Source organism: Ambystoma mexicanum, chromosome 10 (assembly GCF_040938575.1).
Source record: "Ambystoma mexicanum isolate Mex_15411 chromosome 10, UKY_AmexF1_1, whole genome shotgun sequence".
In the NCBI taxonomy this organism is placed as follows: Eukaryota; Metazoa; Chordata; class Amphibia; order Caudata; family Ambystomatidae; genus Ambystoma; species Ambystoma mexicanum.
In genome coordinates, this window is record NC_090932.1 from 799814755 (window position 1) to 799833764 (window position 19010).

A 19010-nucleotide genomic window follows, 5' to 3' on the forward strand; every position below is an offset into this window, starting at 1 on the left:
ATGGGTTCCCCGGAGTCTACTCCTTTGGAAGGAGTTGGCGGTTTGGAAAATACTCGAGCATCAAACTTGGAACGATCGGCCTTCCTGTTCTGCAGTCTGTGATCTATTTGAACGACTAAGTCTATATAGTCCGAACAATCTTGTGGGGGATTCACTACTTGGGCTAACACATCTTTGAGCTCTCCACGTAGACCTCTATAAAACAGCGTAATCCTTTTGTCCTCAGGCCATTGAGTTTCCACTATCAGTCTGTTGAAAGACGCAATATAAGCCAAAAGGTCTTGATTACCTTGTCGCAACGAAAGAAGCTCATTGTCCAAGGCCTGCCCCTGTGAATGTCTTGCGAACAGTTTTTCCATACTGAGCTGAAAAGCTTGAAAATCATGGAGGACCGGATCATCTTGATTTACTAGAGGGATCGACCAGTCTGCCGCATTGCCACTAAGGTACGAAAGCACGAAAGCTACTTTAGCTTGATCAGTTGGAAAGGCTGCTGGCCGGCATAAGAAATGCAACCGGCACTGATTGATAAATACTGCAAACCTCTTTGGGTCACCAGAAAATCGTTCGGGCGGAGCCAGAGGTACATTCCCAGGTAGGTTGATCTGCACTGGATTCATAGAGGATGTAGAAGGAAGATTTCCCCCAGATGCGGGTAACGGGGTCTGTCCGGCTTGTGACTGTAGCAATTGTCTAGCGAGATCATCTGTTCGCTCCTTGGAAATAATCAGTTCCCTTCTTAGAGCGTTCGTTTCCTGACGGGCTGCATGCACTTCTGCCCTTAGTTCCCCAAGCAACTGGGCTAGCTGGTCGGTATCCGAGGTCTCCATAGCGCCTGGACGGGAGTTTTGCGGTAGGCTTTGCGTTCTGTAACGCTCACCTGATTCCCGTAGAGGCGCCGGTCTTGACTGGGCGTATTCCGTATCTTCAAAGGTGATGTGTAACACACGGTTGGCTCTTTGGGCTGGACCTCTGTGCACTGTATGTCTGACTCGAAGGGTAAGATGTCTTAGGTAAGTGAACGCCGTGCTCTCCATCTGCCTCGGGGCAGGGTGCTGTAACCAGTTTCTTCACTGGATAAGGGGAGCAGGCGTCTTGACTTCAGAGGACTGCTGTCCGTCGTTTACTGCACGAACGGTAAGTTTCGAGTAATTCTAATGTCTTTAAAAGTCTTTAGTAATGATGTCTCTTGTTTTGCAGGGTTCCGGCGATGGCAGATGACGGGCTGAAGTGAGTTGAAGATGGAGCCCGTGTGATGAATAGAAGCGCCTGGAAGCACGTAAGTAAGCGCTTGTTGCCTGCTTCACGTTGCGCTCTAACTGTCTTTTTATTTTGCAGGTACAAGTTCGGAGCGGCTGCAGGGTGCCGGAATACCCACTGGGTTAGATGTGGAGAGGAGTAATGGCACGTGAGTATTAAAGTTCCCCAATGTCTTTAAACGCACCTTGTTTTGTCTTTCAGGTGCGGGATGCAGCGCCGAAGGCCTCCGGAGCGTGCGAAGAGTTGGTAAGCTTTTGTCTTTCAGATGCCGGAATGCAGTGCGAAGACCTCCGGAGCGCACGAAGAGTAGGTAAGCCTTTGTCTTTCAGATGCCGGAATGCAGCGCGAGGCGTTGGTGACAGCCGATGGACCAGGTAAGTGAAGAGCTGTCACTGAAGACCGTAATGCTAACCTGTTCTTTCTTGTCTTTATAGGTGTTGCTGAAGACTGGATTCAGGATGGTAAGCCTTTTTCCTTAGGCCCAGGATCAGATGCAAAAGACACGATGAGCGTTCTGCTGCAGAGGATGCAGAATAACGCAAAGCAAGATTCATCCATCGGGTGTGGTTTAAATAGCCTCCTGTAGTGCTTAGGTGTCTCCTTCCACAGCCACGCCTAGGTAAGAAAAGAGTTCCTGCTTTCCAGAAGAGTTCCAGTGTTCTGAACCTAGGGAGTGGCTCCTGCCCCACCCAACAGGAAAAGTACTTCCAAACAGAAGAGGATCAGAGGCTCAACTGGCAGGCAAGTAAGCAGCATGGTCTGCTGCAGGTAAGTCCACCCAAGCATTATGGGCCCGGCGCTTCCAGCGCTGGGACTGGGCATATTTATGAGCCTGGTGCCACTGGCGCCAGGACTGGGTCCAAAAGGTCCCAATTGGGACTGGTTGGCACTCGGAACCTGGGTTATGGATCTGCTTCCAAGGGAGTTGGGAAAACCCTGACCTTTTGGAAGCAGAGATCATGACAGTACCCCCCCTCAAGGCCCCTCCCAAACCGGGCTTCTCCGGGGGTTTTGGCTTGTCAGGAAATGTTCGGTGAAATCTTTTGATTAGGCGAGGAGCGTGGACATATTCAGCAGGTTCCCAGGATCTCTCTTGGGGGCCGTAGCCTTTCCAGTCAATTAGGTAAAATAGTTTAGATTTGGAGATCTTGGAGTCCAGAATGCTTTTGACTTCAAACTCGAGTTCTCCATCAACTAGGATGGGTTTTGGAGATTTAGTTAGTCGGGTTTGAGGTTGCACGGGTTTTAATAGAGAGACGTGGAAGACCGGATGTACCTTCATGTGCGGGGGCAAGTCCAACTTGACCGCTACTGGGTTTACTATGGTAGTGATGGAATAGGGACCAAGGTATCTTGGGTTGAATGTGCGTGGCCCTTTTAGAGGTAGATATTTGGTGGATAACCAGACTTGATCCCCTACTTGATATTGAGGGGCTTCCTTCCGATGTTGATCTGCTCCTTTCTTGTATTGTTCTTTAGCCCTTTGAAGGTGAGAAACAGCTTCCTTAAAGGCTTGGGTGATTGTAGAATGCAGGTAGTCTACTGCTGGTGTTTCAAGATCTTGGAGGGGATCCAACTCCGAGGTTCGAGGGTGACTGCCGTATAAAAGAAAAAACGGGGTTTTCCCAGTTCCCGAATGGACAGAGTTATTGTAGGCATATTCGGCTATCCAAAGGATGTCTTTCCAAGTTTTTTCAGTTTGTTGCAGCATGCAGCGTAAATACTGTTCCAGAGTTTGATTGGTCCTCTCGGTTTGTCCGTCGGTCTGAGGGTGGTGACTGGTCGATAGTCTCACATCAATTTGAGCCGACCGACAGCAACTTTGCCAAAAATGAGAAATAAATTGACTACCTCGATCCAAAATTAGAACCGAAGGAAAACCGTGCAGTCGGACGATGTTTTCGAGAAATTCTCGGGCCAGAGTTGCTGCTGTTGGCAAGCCTTTGAGCGGAATGAAATGCACCATCTTGGAGAATAAGTCCACGATTACTAGAATCGTATTGTATCCGGAGCATGGAGGTAGATCGGTGATGAAGTCCATAGAAAGCGTATGCCAAGGGCGAGGTGGGATGTCAATAGGGCGTAAGAGGCCTGCTGGTCTTTCCTTTTGACTCTTGTTTTGGGCGCATACTCCACAGGACATTATAAAGTCTCTGATATCTTTTTTCCAAGACGGCCACCAGAAGTAGCGCTTGATCTTTTCTGAGGTCTTGGCCATACCGGGATGTCCTTCCATTAAAGAATCGTGATAACAAGAGATTACTTTTTTCTGTAAATCTGTGCTGGGCAGGTATAATCGTTCTTGGAAATACAATAAGTTGTCCTTTACTGCAAAGTCCTTTCCCTGCAGATGCCAATTCTGTATGTCTGCTGGAGTTACAAGTTGCCTGGCTTGATCCTTAACTTCCTCTATGGATTGTGTGGCGATTACACCCAGAATTCTTTGTTCGGGAATGATTGGTACAGGTTTAGGGTTGATCAAGTGTTCTTCCACTCCCATCCGAGAAAGGGCATCAGCTTTATCGTTTTTTGTACCAGGTCGATAGGTAATTATGAAGTCAAACTCGGCAAAGAATAATGCCCAACGGAGTTGTCTAGAGGATTGGGCTTTTGCGGTTTTCAAATATTGCATGTTTCGGTGATCCGTAATCACAGTAACGGTGTGTCGGGCCCCCAGCAGATAATGGCGCCAAGCCTTAAAGGCAGACTTGATAGCCAGAAGTTCCTTGTCAGTAATCGTGTAATTGATTTCAGGAGGCGAGAATTTGCGGGACCAAAATGCAACGGGATGCAACTGATTGGTTACCGGGTCCTTTTGTGATAGAACTGCCCCCATGGCAAGGCTTGAAGCATCAGTTTCCACGATGTCGGGGAGTTCGGGGCGAGGGTGTTTTAAGATTGGTGCAGAGATAAATTTAGTCTTCAAATCCTGGAAAGCTTGTTCCGCCTCGGTAGACCATTCAAAACGTTTGTTTTTCTTTAACAAGGCAGTGATGGGCTGGACTATTCGAGAAAATTCGGGGATAAACCTGCGGTAAAAGTTAGCGAAGCCTAACATGCTTTGCACACCTTTTACGGAGGATGGTGATGGCCATTTGAGAACTGCATCGACCTTCTTTGAATCCATACGCACTCCGCTAGGTGATAATATGAATCCCAAGATTCAGTCACGTTGAAAACACATTTTTCCAATTTAGCGAAAAGTTTGTGTTGACGCAATCTTTCGAGGACTATTTTCACGTGTTTCCGATGTTCAGATTCCGATGAAGAATAAACGAGGATGTCGTCAATGTAAACAACAACACACACATCTATGAGCTCTCTGAGGACATCGTTCATAAAATATTGAAAGGCGGCCGGGGCATTGCAAAGTCCGAAGGGCATGACCTGATATTCAAATAGCCCATATTTGGTGCGGAAGGCCGTCTTCCATTCATCGCCCTCTTTTACTCGTACCAAGTGGTAGGCTCCTCTAAGATCCAGCTTTGTATATATGCATGCTTTTCTTTCTTGGTCCAGGAGTTCAGGGATCAAAGGTAACGGATATCTATTCTTGACGGTGATCTGGTTCAGGGAGCGATAATCTATACAAGTTCTAAGGTCTCCTTCCTTTTTTGGAACGAAGAACAAAGCTGAAGAAGCAGGGGACTTGGAAGGACGAATAAACCCATTTGCCAGGTATTGATCCAGGTATTGTCGCAGGTGAAGGTTCTCAGGCTCGGTGAGGGCATAAATTCTACTACAAGGAGGAGTAGATCCAGGTATCAGGTCTATCTGGCAGTCATAAGACCTATGAGGAGGTAGAGAGTTAGCCTGATCTGTCATGATCTCTGCTTCCAAAAGGTCAGGGTTTTCCCAACTCCCTTGGAAGCAGATCCATAACCCAGGTTCCGAGTGCCAACCAGTCCCAATTGGGACCTTTTGGACCCAGTCCTGGCGCCAGTGGCACCAGGCTCATAAATATGCCCAGTCCCAGCGCTGGAAGCGCCGGGCTCATAATGCTTGGGTGGACTTACCTTCAGCAGACCATGCTGCTTACTTGCCTGCCAGTTGAGCCTCTGATCCTCTTCTGTTTGGAACTACTTTTCCTGTTGGGTGGGGCTGGAGCCACTCCCTAGATTCAGAACACTGGAACTCTTCTGGAAGGCAGGAACTCTTTTCTTACCAGGAACTCTTTTCTTACTTAGGCGTGGCTGTGGAAGGAGATACCTAAGCACTACAGGAGGCTATTTAAACCACACCCGGTGGATGAATCTTGCTTTGCGTTATTCTGCAACCTCTGCAGCAGAACGCTCATCGTGTCTTCTGCATCCGGTCCTGGGCCTAAGGAAAAAGGCTTACCATCCTGAATCCAGTCTTCAGCAACACCTATAAAGACAAGAAAGAACAGGTTAGCATTCCGGCATCTGAAAGGCAAAGGCTTACCATCCTGAATCCAGTCTTCAGCAACACCTATAAAGACAAGAAAGAACAGGTTAGCATTCCGGCATCTGAAAGGCAAAGGCTTACCTACTCTTCGTGCGCTCCGGAGGTCTTCACACTGCATTCCGGCATCTGAAAGACAAAAGTTTACCAACTCTTTGCACGCTCCGGAGGCCTTCGGCGCTGCATCACGCATCTGAAAGACAAAACAAGGTGCGTTTAAAGACATTGGGGAACTTTAATACTCACGTGCCATTACTCCTTTCCACATCTAATCCAGTGGGTATTCCGGCACCCTGCAGCCGCTCCGAACTCGTACCTGCAAAATAAAAAGACAGTTAGAGCGCATAGTGAAGCAGGCAACAAGCGCTTACTTACGTGCTTCCAGGCGCTTCTATTCATCACACGGGCTCCATCTTCAACTCACTTCAGCCCGTCATCCGCCATCGCCGGAACCCTGCAAAACAAGAGACATCAATACTAAAGACTTTAAAGACATTTGAATGACTCGAAACTCACCGTTCGTGCAGTAAACGACGGACAGCAGTCCTCTGAAGTCAAGAGGCCTGCGCTACCTATCCAGTGAAGAAACTGGTTACAGCTCCCTGCCCCGAGGCAGATGGAGAGCTCGGCATTCACTTACCTAAGGTGAGAGCGTTAACCTTTGGGGGTCTACAGGAGAGGAGAAGAGGAAAGAAATAGGGACACCCCAATAACCCCAGTTCATTAACCCCATATTTTCTATCTGCAGACATCTTACTCTACACGTCAGGCATACAGTGCACAGAGGTCCAGCCCAAAGAGCCAACCGGGTGCTACACATCACCTTTGAAGATACGGTAGTCGCCCAGTCAAGACCGGCGCCTCTGCGAGAATCAGGTGAGCGTTACAGAATGCAAAGCCTACCGCAAAACTCTCGCCCAGGCGCTATGGAAACCTCGGATACTGACCCCCTAGCCCGGTTACTTGGGGAACTAAGGGCAGAAGTGCATGCAGCTCGTCAGGAAACGAATGCTCTAAGAAGGGAACTAATTATTTCCAAGGAGAGAACAGACAATCTTGCTAGACAAGTGCTACAGTCGCAAGCCGGACAGACCCCGTTACCCGCATCAGGGGCAAATCTTCCTTCAACATCCTCTATGAATCCAGTGCAGATCAACCTACCTGGGAATGTACCTCTGGCTCCGCCCGAACGATTTTCTGGTGACCCAAAGAGGTTTGCAGTATTTATCAATCAGTGCCGGTTGCACTTCTTATGCCGGCCAGCAGCCTTTCCAACTGATCAAGCAAAAGTAGCTTTTGTACTTTCGTACCTTAGTGGCAATGCGGCAGACTGGTCGATCCCTCTAGTTAATCAAGATGATCCGCTTCTCCATGATTTTCAAGCCTTTCAGCTTAGTATGGAAAAACTGTTCGCAAGACATTCACAGGGGCAGGCCTTGGACAATGAGCTTCTTTCGTTGCGACAGGGTAATCAAGACCTTTTGGCTTATATTGCATCTTTCAATAGACTAATAGTGGAAACTCAATGGCCTGAGGACAAAAGGATTACGCTGTTTTATAGAGGTCTACGTGGAGAGCTCAAAGACGTTTTAGCCCAAGTAGTGAATCCCCCACAAGACTGTTCGGATTATATAGACTTGGTCGTTCAAATAGATCACAGGCTGCAGAACAGGAAGGCCGATCGTTCCAAGTTTGATGCTCGAGTATTTTCCAAACCGCCAACTCCTTCCAAAGGAGTAGACTCCGGGGAACCCATGCAAATAGGGGGTCTGAAAGGTCCTCTAACACAAAGGGAGCGGGAAAGGAGGAAACAGTTGCAATTATGCCTATATTGCGGAAACTCAGGGCACTTTCTTCGAGACTGTCCGGTGAAACCTGCCAAGAAGGCAGTAGGAGCTGCAGTTACCAAAGTTACAAACTCTGAGCAGGGAAACGACCTCGCCCGACAAGAATAGAGGTCCTCTTGCCGAGCGTGAAAACCAGTTCCGTGACCTCGCATTTCGTGATACCTATGGTCCTCATTAGCCCTGATAATCCGGATCGATTACATGCAATTGAAGCTTACGTCGACAGCGGTGCCATCGGCAATTATGTGGATCATGAAATGGTTTTGAGGATGAATCTAACTCTTTGTCCCAAGGCTGTAAAGGACGTCATTACTACGGTGGATGGTACGGAGATAGCCTCCGGGCCAGTAACGCATACCACTCAAGAGGTGACGCTAGTAAGTCTAGATGGACACCATGAGAAGATCGTGTTCGATGTGATCAAGGCCTCTCAGTTTCAGATTATTCTAGGAATACCTTGGTTAGAGAAACACAATCCTCTGATCGATTGGCGAGCAAGAACGGTCCAGTTTCCAGAATGTGTCTCTACTTGTCACCCTCCACCTGGTGTTGCACTGGCCGCAATTTCTTCAGAGACTCCCCAGTTACCTCCCGAATACCTACAATACCAAGATGTTTTCCAGAAGGATCAGGCTAACTCTCTACCTCCTCATAGGTCTTATGACTGCCAGATAGACCTGATACCTGGATCTACTCCTCCTTGTAGTAGAATTTATGCCCTCACCGAGCCTAGAACCTTCACCTTCGACAATACATGGATCAATACCTGGCAAATGGGTTTATTCGTCCTTCCAAGTCCTCTGCTTCTTCAGCTTTGTTCTTCGTTCCAAAAAAGGAAGGAGACCTTAGAACTTGTATCGATTATCGCTCCCTGAACCAGATCACCGTTAAGAATAGATATCCGTTACCTTTGATCCCTGAACTCCTGGACCAAGTCAGAAAAGCATGCATATATACAAAGCTGGATCTTAGAGGAGCTTACCACTTGGTACGAGTAAAAGAGGGCGATGAATGGAAGACGGCCTTCCGCACCAAGTATGGGCTATTTGAATATCAGGTCATGCCCTTCAGACTTTTCAATGCCCCGGCCGCCTTTCAATATTTTATGAACGATGTCCTCAGAGAGCTCATAGATGTATGTGTTGTTGTTTACATTGACGACATCCTCGTTTATTCTTCATCGGAATCTGAACATCGGAAACACGTGAAAATGGTCCTCGAAAGATTGCGTCAACACAAACTTTTCGCTAAGTTGGAAAAATGTGTTTTCAACGTGACTGAAGTTGAATTCTTGGGATTCATATTATCACCTGGCGGAGTGCGTATGGATTCAAAGAAGGTCGATGCAGTTCTCAAATGGCCATCACCATCCTCCGTAAAAGGTGTGCAAAGCATGTTAGGCTTCGCTAACTTTTACCGCAGGTTTATCCCCGAATTCTCTCGAATAGTCCAGCCCATCACTGCCTTGTTAAAGAAAAACAAACGTTTTGAATGGTCTACCGAGGCGGAACAAGCTTTCCAGGATTTGAAGACTAAATTTATCTCTGCACCAATCTTAAAACACCCTCGCCCCGAACTCCCCTACATCGTGGAAACTGATGCTTCAAGCCTTGCCATGGGGGCAGTTCTATCACAAAAGGACCCGGTAACCAATCAGTTGCATCCCGTGGCATTTTGGTCCCGCAAATTCTCGCCTCCTGAAATCAATTACACGATTACTGACAAGGAACTTCTGGCTATCAAGTCTGCCTTTAAGGCTTGGCGGCATTATCTGCTGGGGGCCCGACACACCGTTACTGTGATTACGGATCACCGAAACCTGCAATATTTGAAGACCGCAAAAGCCCAATCCTCTAGACAACTCCGTTGGGCATTATTCTTTGCCGAGTTTGACTTCATAATTACCTATCGACCTGGTACAAAGAACGGTAAAGCCGATGCCCTTTCTCGGATGGGAGTGGAAGAACACTTGGTCAACCCTAAACCTGTACCAATCATTCCCGAACAAAGAATTCTGGGTGTAATCGCCACAGAATCCATAGAGGAAGTTAAGGATAAAGCCAGGCAACTTGTAACTCCAGCAGACATACAGAATTGGCATCTGCAGGGAAAGGACTTTGCAGTAAAGGACAACTTATTGTATTTCCAAGAACGATTATACCTACCCAGCACAGATTTACAGAAAAAAGTAATCTCTTGTTATCACGACTCTTTAATGGAAGGTCATCCCGGTATAGCCAAGACCTCAGAAAAGATCAAGCGCTACTTCTGGTGGCCGTCTTGGAAAAAAGATATCAGAGACTTTATAATGTCCTGTGGAGTATGCGCCCAAAACAAGAGTCAAAAGGAAAGACCAGCAGGCCTCTTACGCCCTATTGACATCCCACCTCGCCCTTGGCATACGCTTTCTATGGACTTCATCACCGATCTACCTCCATGCTCCGGATACAATACGATTCTAGTAATCGTGGACTTATTCTCCAAGATGGCGCATTTCATTCCGCTCAAAGGCTTGCCAACAGCAGCAACTCTGGCCCGAGAATTTCTCGAAAACATCGTCCGACTGCACGGTTTTCCTTCGGTTCTAATTTCGGATCGAGGTAGTCAATTTATTTCTCATTTTTGGCGAAGTTGCTGTCGGTCGGCTCAAATTGATGTGAGACTATCGACCAGTCACCACCCTCAGACCGACGGACAAACCGAGAGGACCAATCAAACTCTGGAACAGTATTTACGCTGCATGCTGCAACAAACTGAAAAAACTTGGAAAGATATCCTTTGGATAGCCGAGTATGCCTACAATAACTCTGTCCATTCGGGAACTGGGAAAACCCCGTTTTTTCTTTTGTACGGCAGTCACCCTCGAACCTCGGAGTTGGATCCCCTCCAAGATCTTGAAACACCAGCAGTAGACTACCTGCATTCTACAATCACCCAAGCCTTTAAGGAAGCTGTTTCTCACCTTCAAAGGGCTAAAGAACAATACAAGAAAGGAGCAGATCAACATCGGAAGGAAGCCCCTCACTATCAAGTAGGGGATCAAGTCTGGTTATCCACCAAATATCTATCTCTAAAAGGGCCACGCACATTCAACCCAAGATACCTTGGTCCCTATTCCATCACTACCATAGTAAACCCAGTAGCGGTCAAGTTGGACTTGCCCCTGCACATGAAGATACATCCGGTCTTCCACGTCTCTCTATTAAAACCCGTGCAACCTCAAACCCGACTAACCAAATCTCCAAAACCTATCCTAGTGGATGGAGAACTCGAGTTTGAAGTCAAAAGCATTCTGGACTCCAAGATCTCCAAATCTAAACTATTCTACCTAATTGACTGGAAAGGCTACGGCCCCCAAGAGAGATCCTGGGAACCTGCTGAATATGTCCACGCTCCTCGCCTAATCAAAAGATTTCACCGAACATTTCCTGACAAGCCAAAACCCCCGGAGAAGCCCGGTTTGGGAGGGGCCTTGAGGGGGGGTACTGTCATGATCTCTGCTTCCAAAAGGTCAGGGTTTTCCCAACTCCCTTGGAAGCAGATCCATAACCCAGGTTCCGAGTGCCAACCAGTCCCAATTGGGACCTTTTGGACCCAGTCCTGGCGCCAGTGGCACCAGGCTCATAAATATGCCCAGTCCCAGCGCTGGAAGCGCCGGGCTCATAATGCTTGGGTGGACTTACCTTCAGCAGACCATGCTGCTTACTTGCCTGCCAGTTGAGCCTCTGATCCTCTTCTGTTTGGAACTACTTTTCCTGTTGGGTGGGGCTGGAGCCACTCCCTAGATTCAGAACACTGGAACTCTTCTGGAAGGCAGGAACTCTTTTCTTACCAGGAACTCTTTTCTTACTTAGGCGTGGCTGTGGAAGGAGACACCTAAGCACTACAGGAGGCTATTTAAACCACACCCGGTGGATGAATCTTGCTTTGCGTTATTCTGCAACCTCTGCAGCAGAACGCTCATCGTGTCTTCTGCATCCGGTCCTGGGCCTAAGGAAAAAGGCTTACCATCCTGAATCCAGTCTTCAGCAACACCTATAAAGACAAGAAAGAACAGGTTAGCATTCCGGCATCTGAAAGGCAAAGGCTTACCATCCTGAATCCAGTCTTCAGCAACACCTATAAAGACAAGAAAGAACAGGTTAGCATTCCGGCATCTGAAAGGCAAAGGCTTACCTACTCTTCGTGCGCTCCGGAGGTCTTCACACTGCATTCCGGCATCTGAAAGACAAAAGTTTACCAACTCTTTGCACGCTCCGGAGGCCTTCGGCGCTGCATCCCGCATCTGAAAGACAAAACAAGGTGCGTTTAAAGACATTGGGGAACTTTAATACTCACGTGCCATTACTCCTTTCCACATCTAATCCAGTGGGTATTCCGGCACCCTGCAGCCGCTCCGAACTCGTACCTGCAAAATAAAAAGACAGTTAGAGCGCATAGTGAAGCAGGCAACAAGCGCTTACTTACGTGCTTCCAGGCGCTTCTATTCATCACACGGGCTCCATCTTCAACTCACTTCAGCCCGTCATCCGCCATCGCCGGAACCCTGCAAAACAAGAGACATCATTACTAAAGACTTTAAAGACATTTGAATGACTCGAAACTCACCGTTCGTGCAGTAAACGACGGACAGCAGTCCTCTGAAGTCAAGAGGCCTGCGCTACCTATCTAGTGAAGAAACTGGTTACAGCTCCCTGCCCCGAGGCAGATGGAGAGCTCGGCATTCACTTACCTAAGGTGAGAGCGTTAACCTTTGGGGGTCTACAGGAGAGGAGAAGAGGAAAGAGATAGGGACACCCCAATAACCCCAGTTCATTAACCCCATATTTTCTATCTGCAGACATCTTACTCTACACGTCAGGCATACAGTGCACAGAGGTCCAGCCCAAAGAGCCAACCGGGTGCTACACATCACCTTTGAAGATACGGTAGTCGCCCAGTCAAGACCGGCGCCTCTGCGAGAATCAGGTGAGCGTTACATGATCCTTCCGGAAAACATCTTGGTATTCTAGGTATTCGGGAGGTAACTGGGGAGTCTCTGAAGAAATTGCTGCCAGTGCAACACCAGGTGGAGGGTGACAAGTAGAGACACATTCTGGAAACTGGACCGTTCTTGCTCGCCAATCGATCAGAGGATTGTGTTTCTCTAACCAAGGTATTCCTAGAATAATCTGAAACTGAGGAGCCTTGATCACATCGAACACGATCTTCTCATGGTGTCCATCTTGACTTACTAGCGTCACTTCTTGAGTGGTATGCGTTACTGGTCCGGAGGCTATCTCCGTTCCATCCACCGTAGTAATGACGTCCTTTACAGCCTTGGGACAAAGAGTTAGATTCATCCTCAAAACCCTTTCATGATCCACATAATTGCCGATGGCACCACTGTCGACGTAAGCTTCAATTGCATGTAATCGATCCGGATTATCAGGGCTAATGAGGACCATAGGTATCACGAAATGCGAGGTCACGGAACTGGTTTTCACGCTCGGCAAGAGGACCTCTATTCTTGTCGGGCGAGGTCGTTTCTCTGCTCAGAGTTTGTAACTTTGGTAACTGCAGCTCCTACTGCCTTCTTGGCAGGTTTCACCGGACAGTCTCGAAGAAAGTGCCCTGAGTTTCCGCAATATAGGCATAATTGCAACTGTTTTCTCCTTTCCCGCTCCTTTTGTGTTAGAGGACCTTTCAGGCCCCCTATTTGATGGGTTCCCCGGAGTCTACTCCTTTGGAAGGAGTTGGCGGTTTGGAAAATACTCGAGCATCAAACTTGGAATGATCGGCCTTCCTGTTCTGCAGTCTGTGATCTATTTGAACGACTAAGTCTATATAGTCCGAACAATCTTGTGGGGGATTCACTACTTGGGCTAACACATCTTTGAGCTCTCCACGTAGACCTCTATAAAACAGTGTAATCCTTTTGTCCTCAGGCCATTGAGTTTCCACTATCAGTCTGTTGAAAGACGCAATATAAGCCAAAAGGTCTTGATTACCTTGTCGCAACGAAAGAAGCTCATTGTCCAAGGCCTGCCCCTGTGAATGTCTTGCGAACAGTTTTTCCATACTGAGCTGAAAAGCTTGAAAATCATGGAGGACCGGATCATCTTGATTTACTAGAGGGATCGACCAGTCTGCCGCATTGCCACTAAGGTACGAAAGCACGAAAGCTACTTTAGCTTGATCAGTTGGAAAGGCTGCTGGCCGGCATAAGAAATGCAACCGGCACTGATTGATAAATACTGCAAACCTCTTTGGGTCACCAGAAAATCGTTCGGGCGGAGCCAGAGGTACATTCCCAGGTAGGTTGATCTGCACTGGATTCATAGAGGATGTAGAAGGAAGATTTCCCCCAGATGCGGGTAACGGGGTCTGTCCGGCTTGTGACTGTAGCAATTGTCTAGCGAGATCATCTGTTCGCTCCTTGGAAATAATCAGTTCCCTTCTTAGAGCGTTCGTTTCCTGATGGGCTGCATGCACTTCTGCCCTTAGTTCCCCAAGCAACTGGGCTAGCTGGTCGGTATACGAGGTCTCCATAGCGCCTGGACGGGAGTTTTGCGGTAGGCTTTGCGTTCTGTAACGCTCACCTGATTCCCGTAGAGGCGCCGGTCTTGACTGGGCGTATACCGTATCTTCAAAGGTGATGTGTAACACACGGTTGGCTCTTTGGGCTGGACCTCTGTGCACTGTATGTCTGACTCGAAGGGTAAGATGTCTTAGGTAAGTGAACGCCGTGCTCTCCATCTGCCTCGGGGCAGGGTGCTGTAACCAGTTTCTTCACTGGATAAGGGGAGCAGGCGTCTTGACTTCAGAGGACTGCTGTCCGTCGTTTACTGCACGAACGGTAAGTTTCGAGTAATTCTAATGTCTTTAAAATTCTTTAGTAATGATGTCTCTTGTTTTGCAGGGTTCTGGCGATGGCAGATGACGGGCTGAAGTGAGTTGAAGATGGAGCCCGTGTGATGAATAGAAGCGCCTGGAAGCACTTAAGTAAGCGCTTGTTGCCTGCTTCACGTTGCGCTCTAACTGTCTTTTTATTTTGCAGGTACAAGTTCGGAGCGGCTGCAGGGTGCCGGAATACCCACTGGGTTAGATGTGGAGAGGAGTAATGGCACGTGAGTATTAAAGTTCCCCAATGTCTTTAAACGCACCTTGTTTTGTCTTTCAGGTGCGGGATGCAGCGCCGAAGGCCTCCGGAGCGTGCGAAGAGTTGGTAAGCTTTTGTCTTTCAGATGCCGGAATGCAGTGCGAAGACCTCCGGAGCGCACAAAGAGTAGGTAAGCCTTTGTCTTTCAGATGCCGGAATGCAGCGCGAGGCGTTGGTGACAGCCGATGGACCATGTAAGTGAAGAGCTGTCACTGAAGACCGTAATGCTAACCTGTTCTTTCTTGTCTTTATAGGTGTTGCTGAAGACTGGATTCAGGATGGTAAGCCTTTTTCCTTAGGCCCAGGATCAGATGCAGAAGACACGATGAGCGTTCTGCTGCAGAGGATGCAGAATAACGCAAAGCAAGATTCATCCATCGGGTGTGGTTTAAATAGCCTCCTGTAGTGCTTAGGTGTCTCCTTCCACAGACACGCCTAGGTAAGAAAAGAGTTCCTGCTTTCCAGAAGAGTTCCAGTGTTCTGAACCTAGGGAGTGGCTCCTGCCCCATCCAACAGGAAAAGTAGTTCCAAACAGAAGAGGATCAGAGGCTCAACTGGCAGGCAAGTAAGCAGCATGGTCTGCTGCAGGTAAGTCCACCCAAGCATTATGAGCCCGGCGCTTCCAGCGCTGGGACTGGGCATATTTATGAGCCTGGTGCCACTGGCGCCAGGACTGGGTCCAAAAGGTCCCAATTGGGACTGGTTGGCACTCGTAACCTGGGTTATGGATCTGCTTCCAAGGGAGTTGGGAAAACCCTGACCTTTTGGAAGCAGAGATCATGACAGGCACGCTCCTTTAAATCGCGGTCGTGGTGGACGTGTGCCTGGCTATCCGGTCTCCTAGTGCTTGGCACTGGCGATTCGACCAAGGCAGGTCCTGGAAGGTGATTGGCGAACTGGTTGGCCCCACCAGCTCAAGGGAAGAAGACTCTTGCAGGTGAAGATCTTCTCGAGTCGTTGGAGAAAAGTGGTGAGGATTTGCAGCAGGGCTTCGCTGGTGGTTCAGTCGTTGCAGATGTCTTCAGCTTTTCTCCTCTTCGGGTTTCTTAGTTCCAGTGGCGACGTCTTGTCCTCCAGTCCTCGGAGCCCTGCTTTTATGCAAAAAAAAAAACATTCATACAGCCGAGCTGTCACTCACACAGTTGGGTGGCTATCCTGGCGGCATAGCCCCCAACCTATCAGGGCAGAGTGCGACTTGGGTTGCCTAGGTAACCCTGTCCAGGGTGCCTATTCCCCCTCCCACACATCCTGTCTACCCAAGACTCAGTGACGCCAAAAGGAGGGCTTCTGTGCAGAAGCCCGCCAAAAGGACGAACAAAGGATCGCCGACCTGGTTTAGGATTTCAGTGAAAACACGAGAAAGAATTATTATCAAAGATCTGGCAATAAAAACCTAAGAGTAAAGTTAATATTAAAATAAACCGATAATATTAAAATAAACCGGTGGTATGTTAGAGGCTGTCAGTAAAAGTGGTAGCCTCGACCAATGGGAAAATCCCATAGGGAAATATTTGCGGTCGAATATTTACGGTAGTAACCACTGCCACCAGCCAGAAACTTTGGAGAGAGGGACTGGACGATACCCTCTCAAAAATGAACACCAGGGAAAAACTATTAACCCTTTCCAGTACTTCCATAGTAAGATGGGTTGTACTGGTTTTGTTCATAACTATCGACTAGTAAAGTCAATGGTAATTTACACGCCCTGGGAGACAGTAGTCAGTCCCAGGGTATGGAGTCTATGTTTGGGGGTCTCTATGACACCCTTGTGTTACTGCACTGAGGGTGCAGTGTAACACACATGTAAAAAGATGATACCTATGAGGGTGAGAAAAACCACATAGACCATAAGCACACAAAATAGCCTAAAACACACATCAGCAACATATCTAAGAGTGGGAAAAAGAGTCTCACTCTTAGCAGGAGAAACAAATAAACCCTTCAAATACAGCAAAGCTGCTGGAGGACTCTATAGGTAAGGTAAATTAGCCTTAGAAGAGAATTCTCCCTAACATCCATCTCCACAGTCATGTCCTTAGCAGCCATGTTCACATGGCATACTCGGAAAGAGGGCTGTTTGTTTGCCTTTCTTCAGAATAATTCTGCTCGACATTATAGATTTCCTAAGAACGCAGGTGAATGAAGAAAACCTCAAGGTTTCCAGTATGTGAATGCAATCAGCAAAAATAGTGACTGCACTGCCCTGTCATAGATGTAAAGAGGAGACATACTTTGCCATGCTCTTTGTCCATGGGGGAATCAAGGGAGGAAGCAAGATTCCCATCCTACTCTGCCCTTCTCCCTGATCTAGGCTGCAGACACCATAAAGATTGCGGAGAAGGTTGCGAGATGACACAAACATAATTTCCTTGAAAAATTGTGCAATTGTTTTTTGTCCTATTTCAGTTGTGATTTTAATCACATCTGGCTGGATAGATATGCCAGATCTCTCAGAGGTGTGGGAGGGCAGAACTCTGTTAAGAGTCCCATTTTATTTTGAGATGTGTAGGAAAGTCTAGATAATCCAGTCCTCTGAGAAAGAATGGGAAACCCTGACTGAGAAAATAGACCTCAACAGCAAGCTCTTTGATGGGGAGCTTGCCGATGTCGAGATTCTTAACGTCAAGAGTGACCTCAATGATGAGCTGCTGGAAAAACTCTTGGCTTCAAGTGGTATTGATTGTGATACTACCCCCTTCAGAGAGACTGCAGGAGTATGAGCACTAGCCACAGACTCTTCAGAGGACTGGGAGCCCTCATTCTTGGGTCTTTTGCCAGCGCTGGCCCAAATGCTGAGGATACAGAGTGCATCTCAGAGGATGCCTTCAGCTTAGTATACAGTCCAGATCATCCAACAGCCCAAAGCTTTCAGTACAACATTTTCTGATTAACCTAACACTCTTCTTAAGAGTGACTATCAGAAAGAAACGCTATACATACTGTACGCTCCCCTTTCCATAACTTTTCCCCACAAGTGTCAAACAGAGTGGACCTGCTGCCTCCGAAGCAGGTCAACATAGGGAACATTTCTGGAGAAACAAATGTGAAAAACGTCTTCACCTAACAAAAAGTCACATTCTGTGCATTACTCCTCTGGCAGTGATGGTGTTTGTAGCTTTGCCTTTTGTCATTGTTAAAGTGGATGGAAATTGATTATTCTAAAGCAACACTGATGTTATTTCTAAATTATTGTTACAAATGTTAATAATAAAATGGATATACTTCCTAAACTGTGTACTTGGTGATACATGATAATAGAGCTTACTCTCTGGCAAATTGCTTAAAGATCCCAGATGCATATGGAGATAGTCAGTGTTTATGACTTAATAATGATCCCATGATGCTAGAAATGAGTGCCAGCAATGATTTACCCCCAGATCAGACTTTCTTGGAACCATGTTATTAGATTACAGTGGTTAGCAATGAGGAAAGCATTTCTCTAGTGGATTTAAGAGATGGGTATAGGGCTGAAGGGTGGCTTGCTTCAATCACTTAACGTGCTGAAGTATCAATGAGTAACATCTTTCTGTGTGTATTTGTGTGTGTGTGTGTGTGTGTGTGTGTGTGGGTTGACAACAATGAACATTCATTTACAGACAAGACAAAAGTAAAGGTATACCTTCCAGTTCTTTGATGACTTCATAATCAATATCATCTTGAGTAAGCAATCTTTCGTGCAGGTTTTGCACTGTTGCATTTGTTTGTTCTTTGTCCCGCCACTTCATCAACACCCTGAACTTCCGCATTGTAATGTCGTCCTCTTTTGCCACAATGTCCTCAATATCCTTCATATCCACATGAAGACAAAGGATGGCAGATTCCCTCCAGGTCTTTCCAAACTTTCTAGCTAAGGCCATTAACTGTTGATCAGTTACCTTATCTGAAAAACAAAATTTCAAGACAATATACAGAAAAGATCACAGTGCACAATACATGTTTAGAATAGAGGTGACAAAATCAGGAAATATGTTACTGCTCATAAATGTACAAAAATAAATCTAAAATCGGGTAAGAATGAATACATAGAGATATTGTGAACTGGTAACCTACACACTAGTTTTAAAATTCAATAATGCTCTGAGAAATAATTATAAATAAACAACACAACAAAGAATACCTGGTTGCCCATATAACCAAAATGGTGCCATTCAGCTGCTAGGCAACAAAAACATATTCTTTTAAAGTAAACACAAATTAAACTTTTGTAAGTGATGGTGGAACTTGCTCAGAGGCCTGGTTTGGGCTCTCGACTAAGCACTTTCCCATTTACCACCTCTCTTTCCACAGATTTCCCCTCCATCCTACTTTACCGCGAACCATCTGGCTTTCTAGACCCC

The 19010-nt window shown here is 47.1% G+C and overlaps 1 protein-coding gene across 1 annotated transcript in view; it reads right to left on the reverse strand.

Moving 5' to 3' along the window:
- The window catches only part of LOC138491761 (NACHT, LRR and PYD domains-containing protein 1a allele 5-like), a 421673-nt gene that overhangs the window by 37765 nt on the left and 364898 nt on the right, over positions 1-19010 (reverse strand). The window contains exon 15 of the mRNA XM_069618461.1: positions 18293-18553. Coding sequence (XP_069474562.1) covers positions 18293-18553 — 261 coding nt within the window. The remainder of the gene's footprint in view (positions 1-18292; positions 18554-19010) is intronic.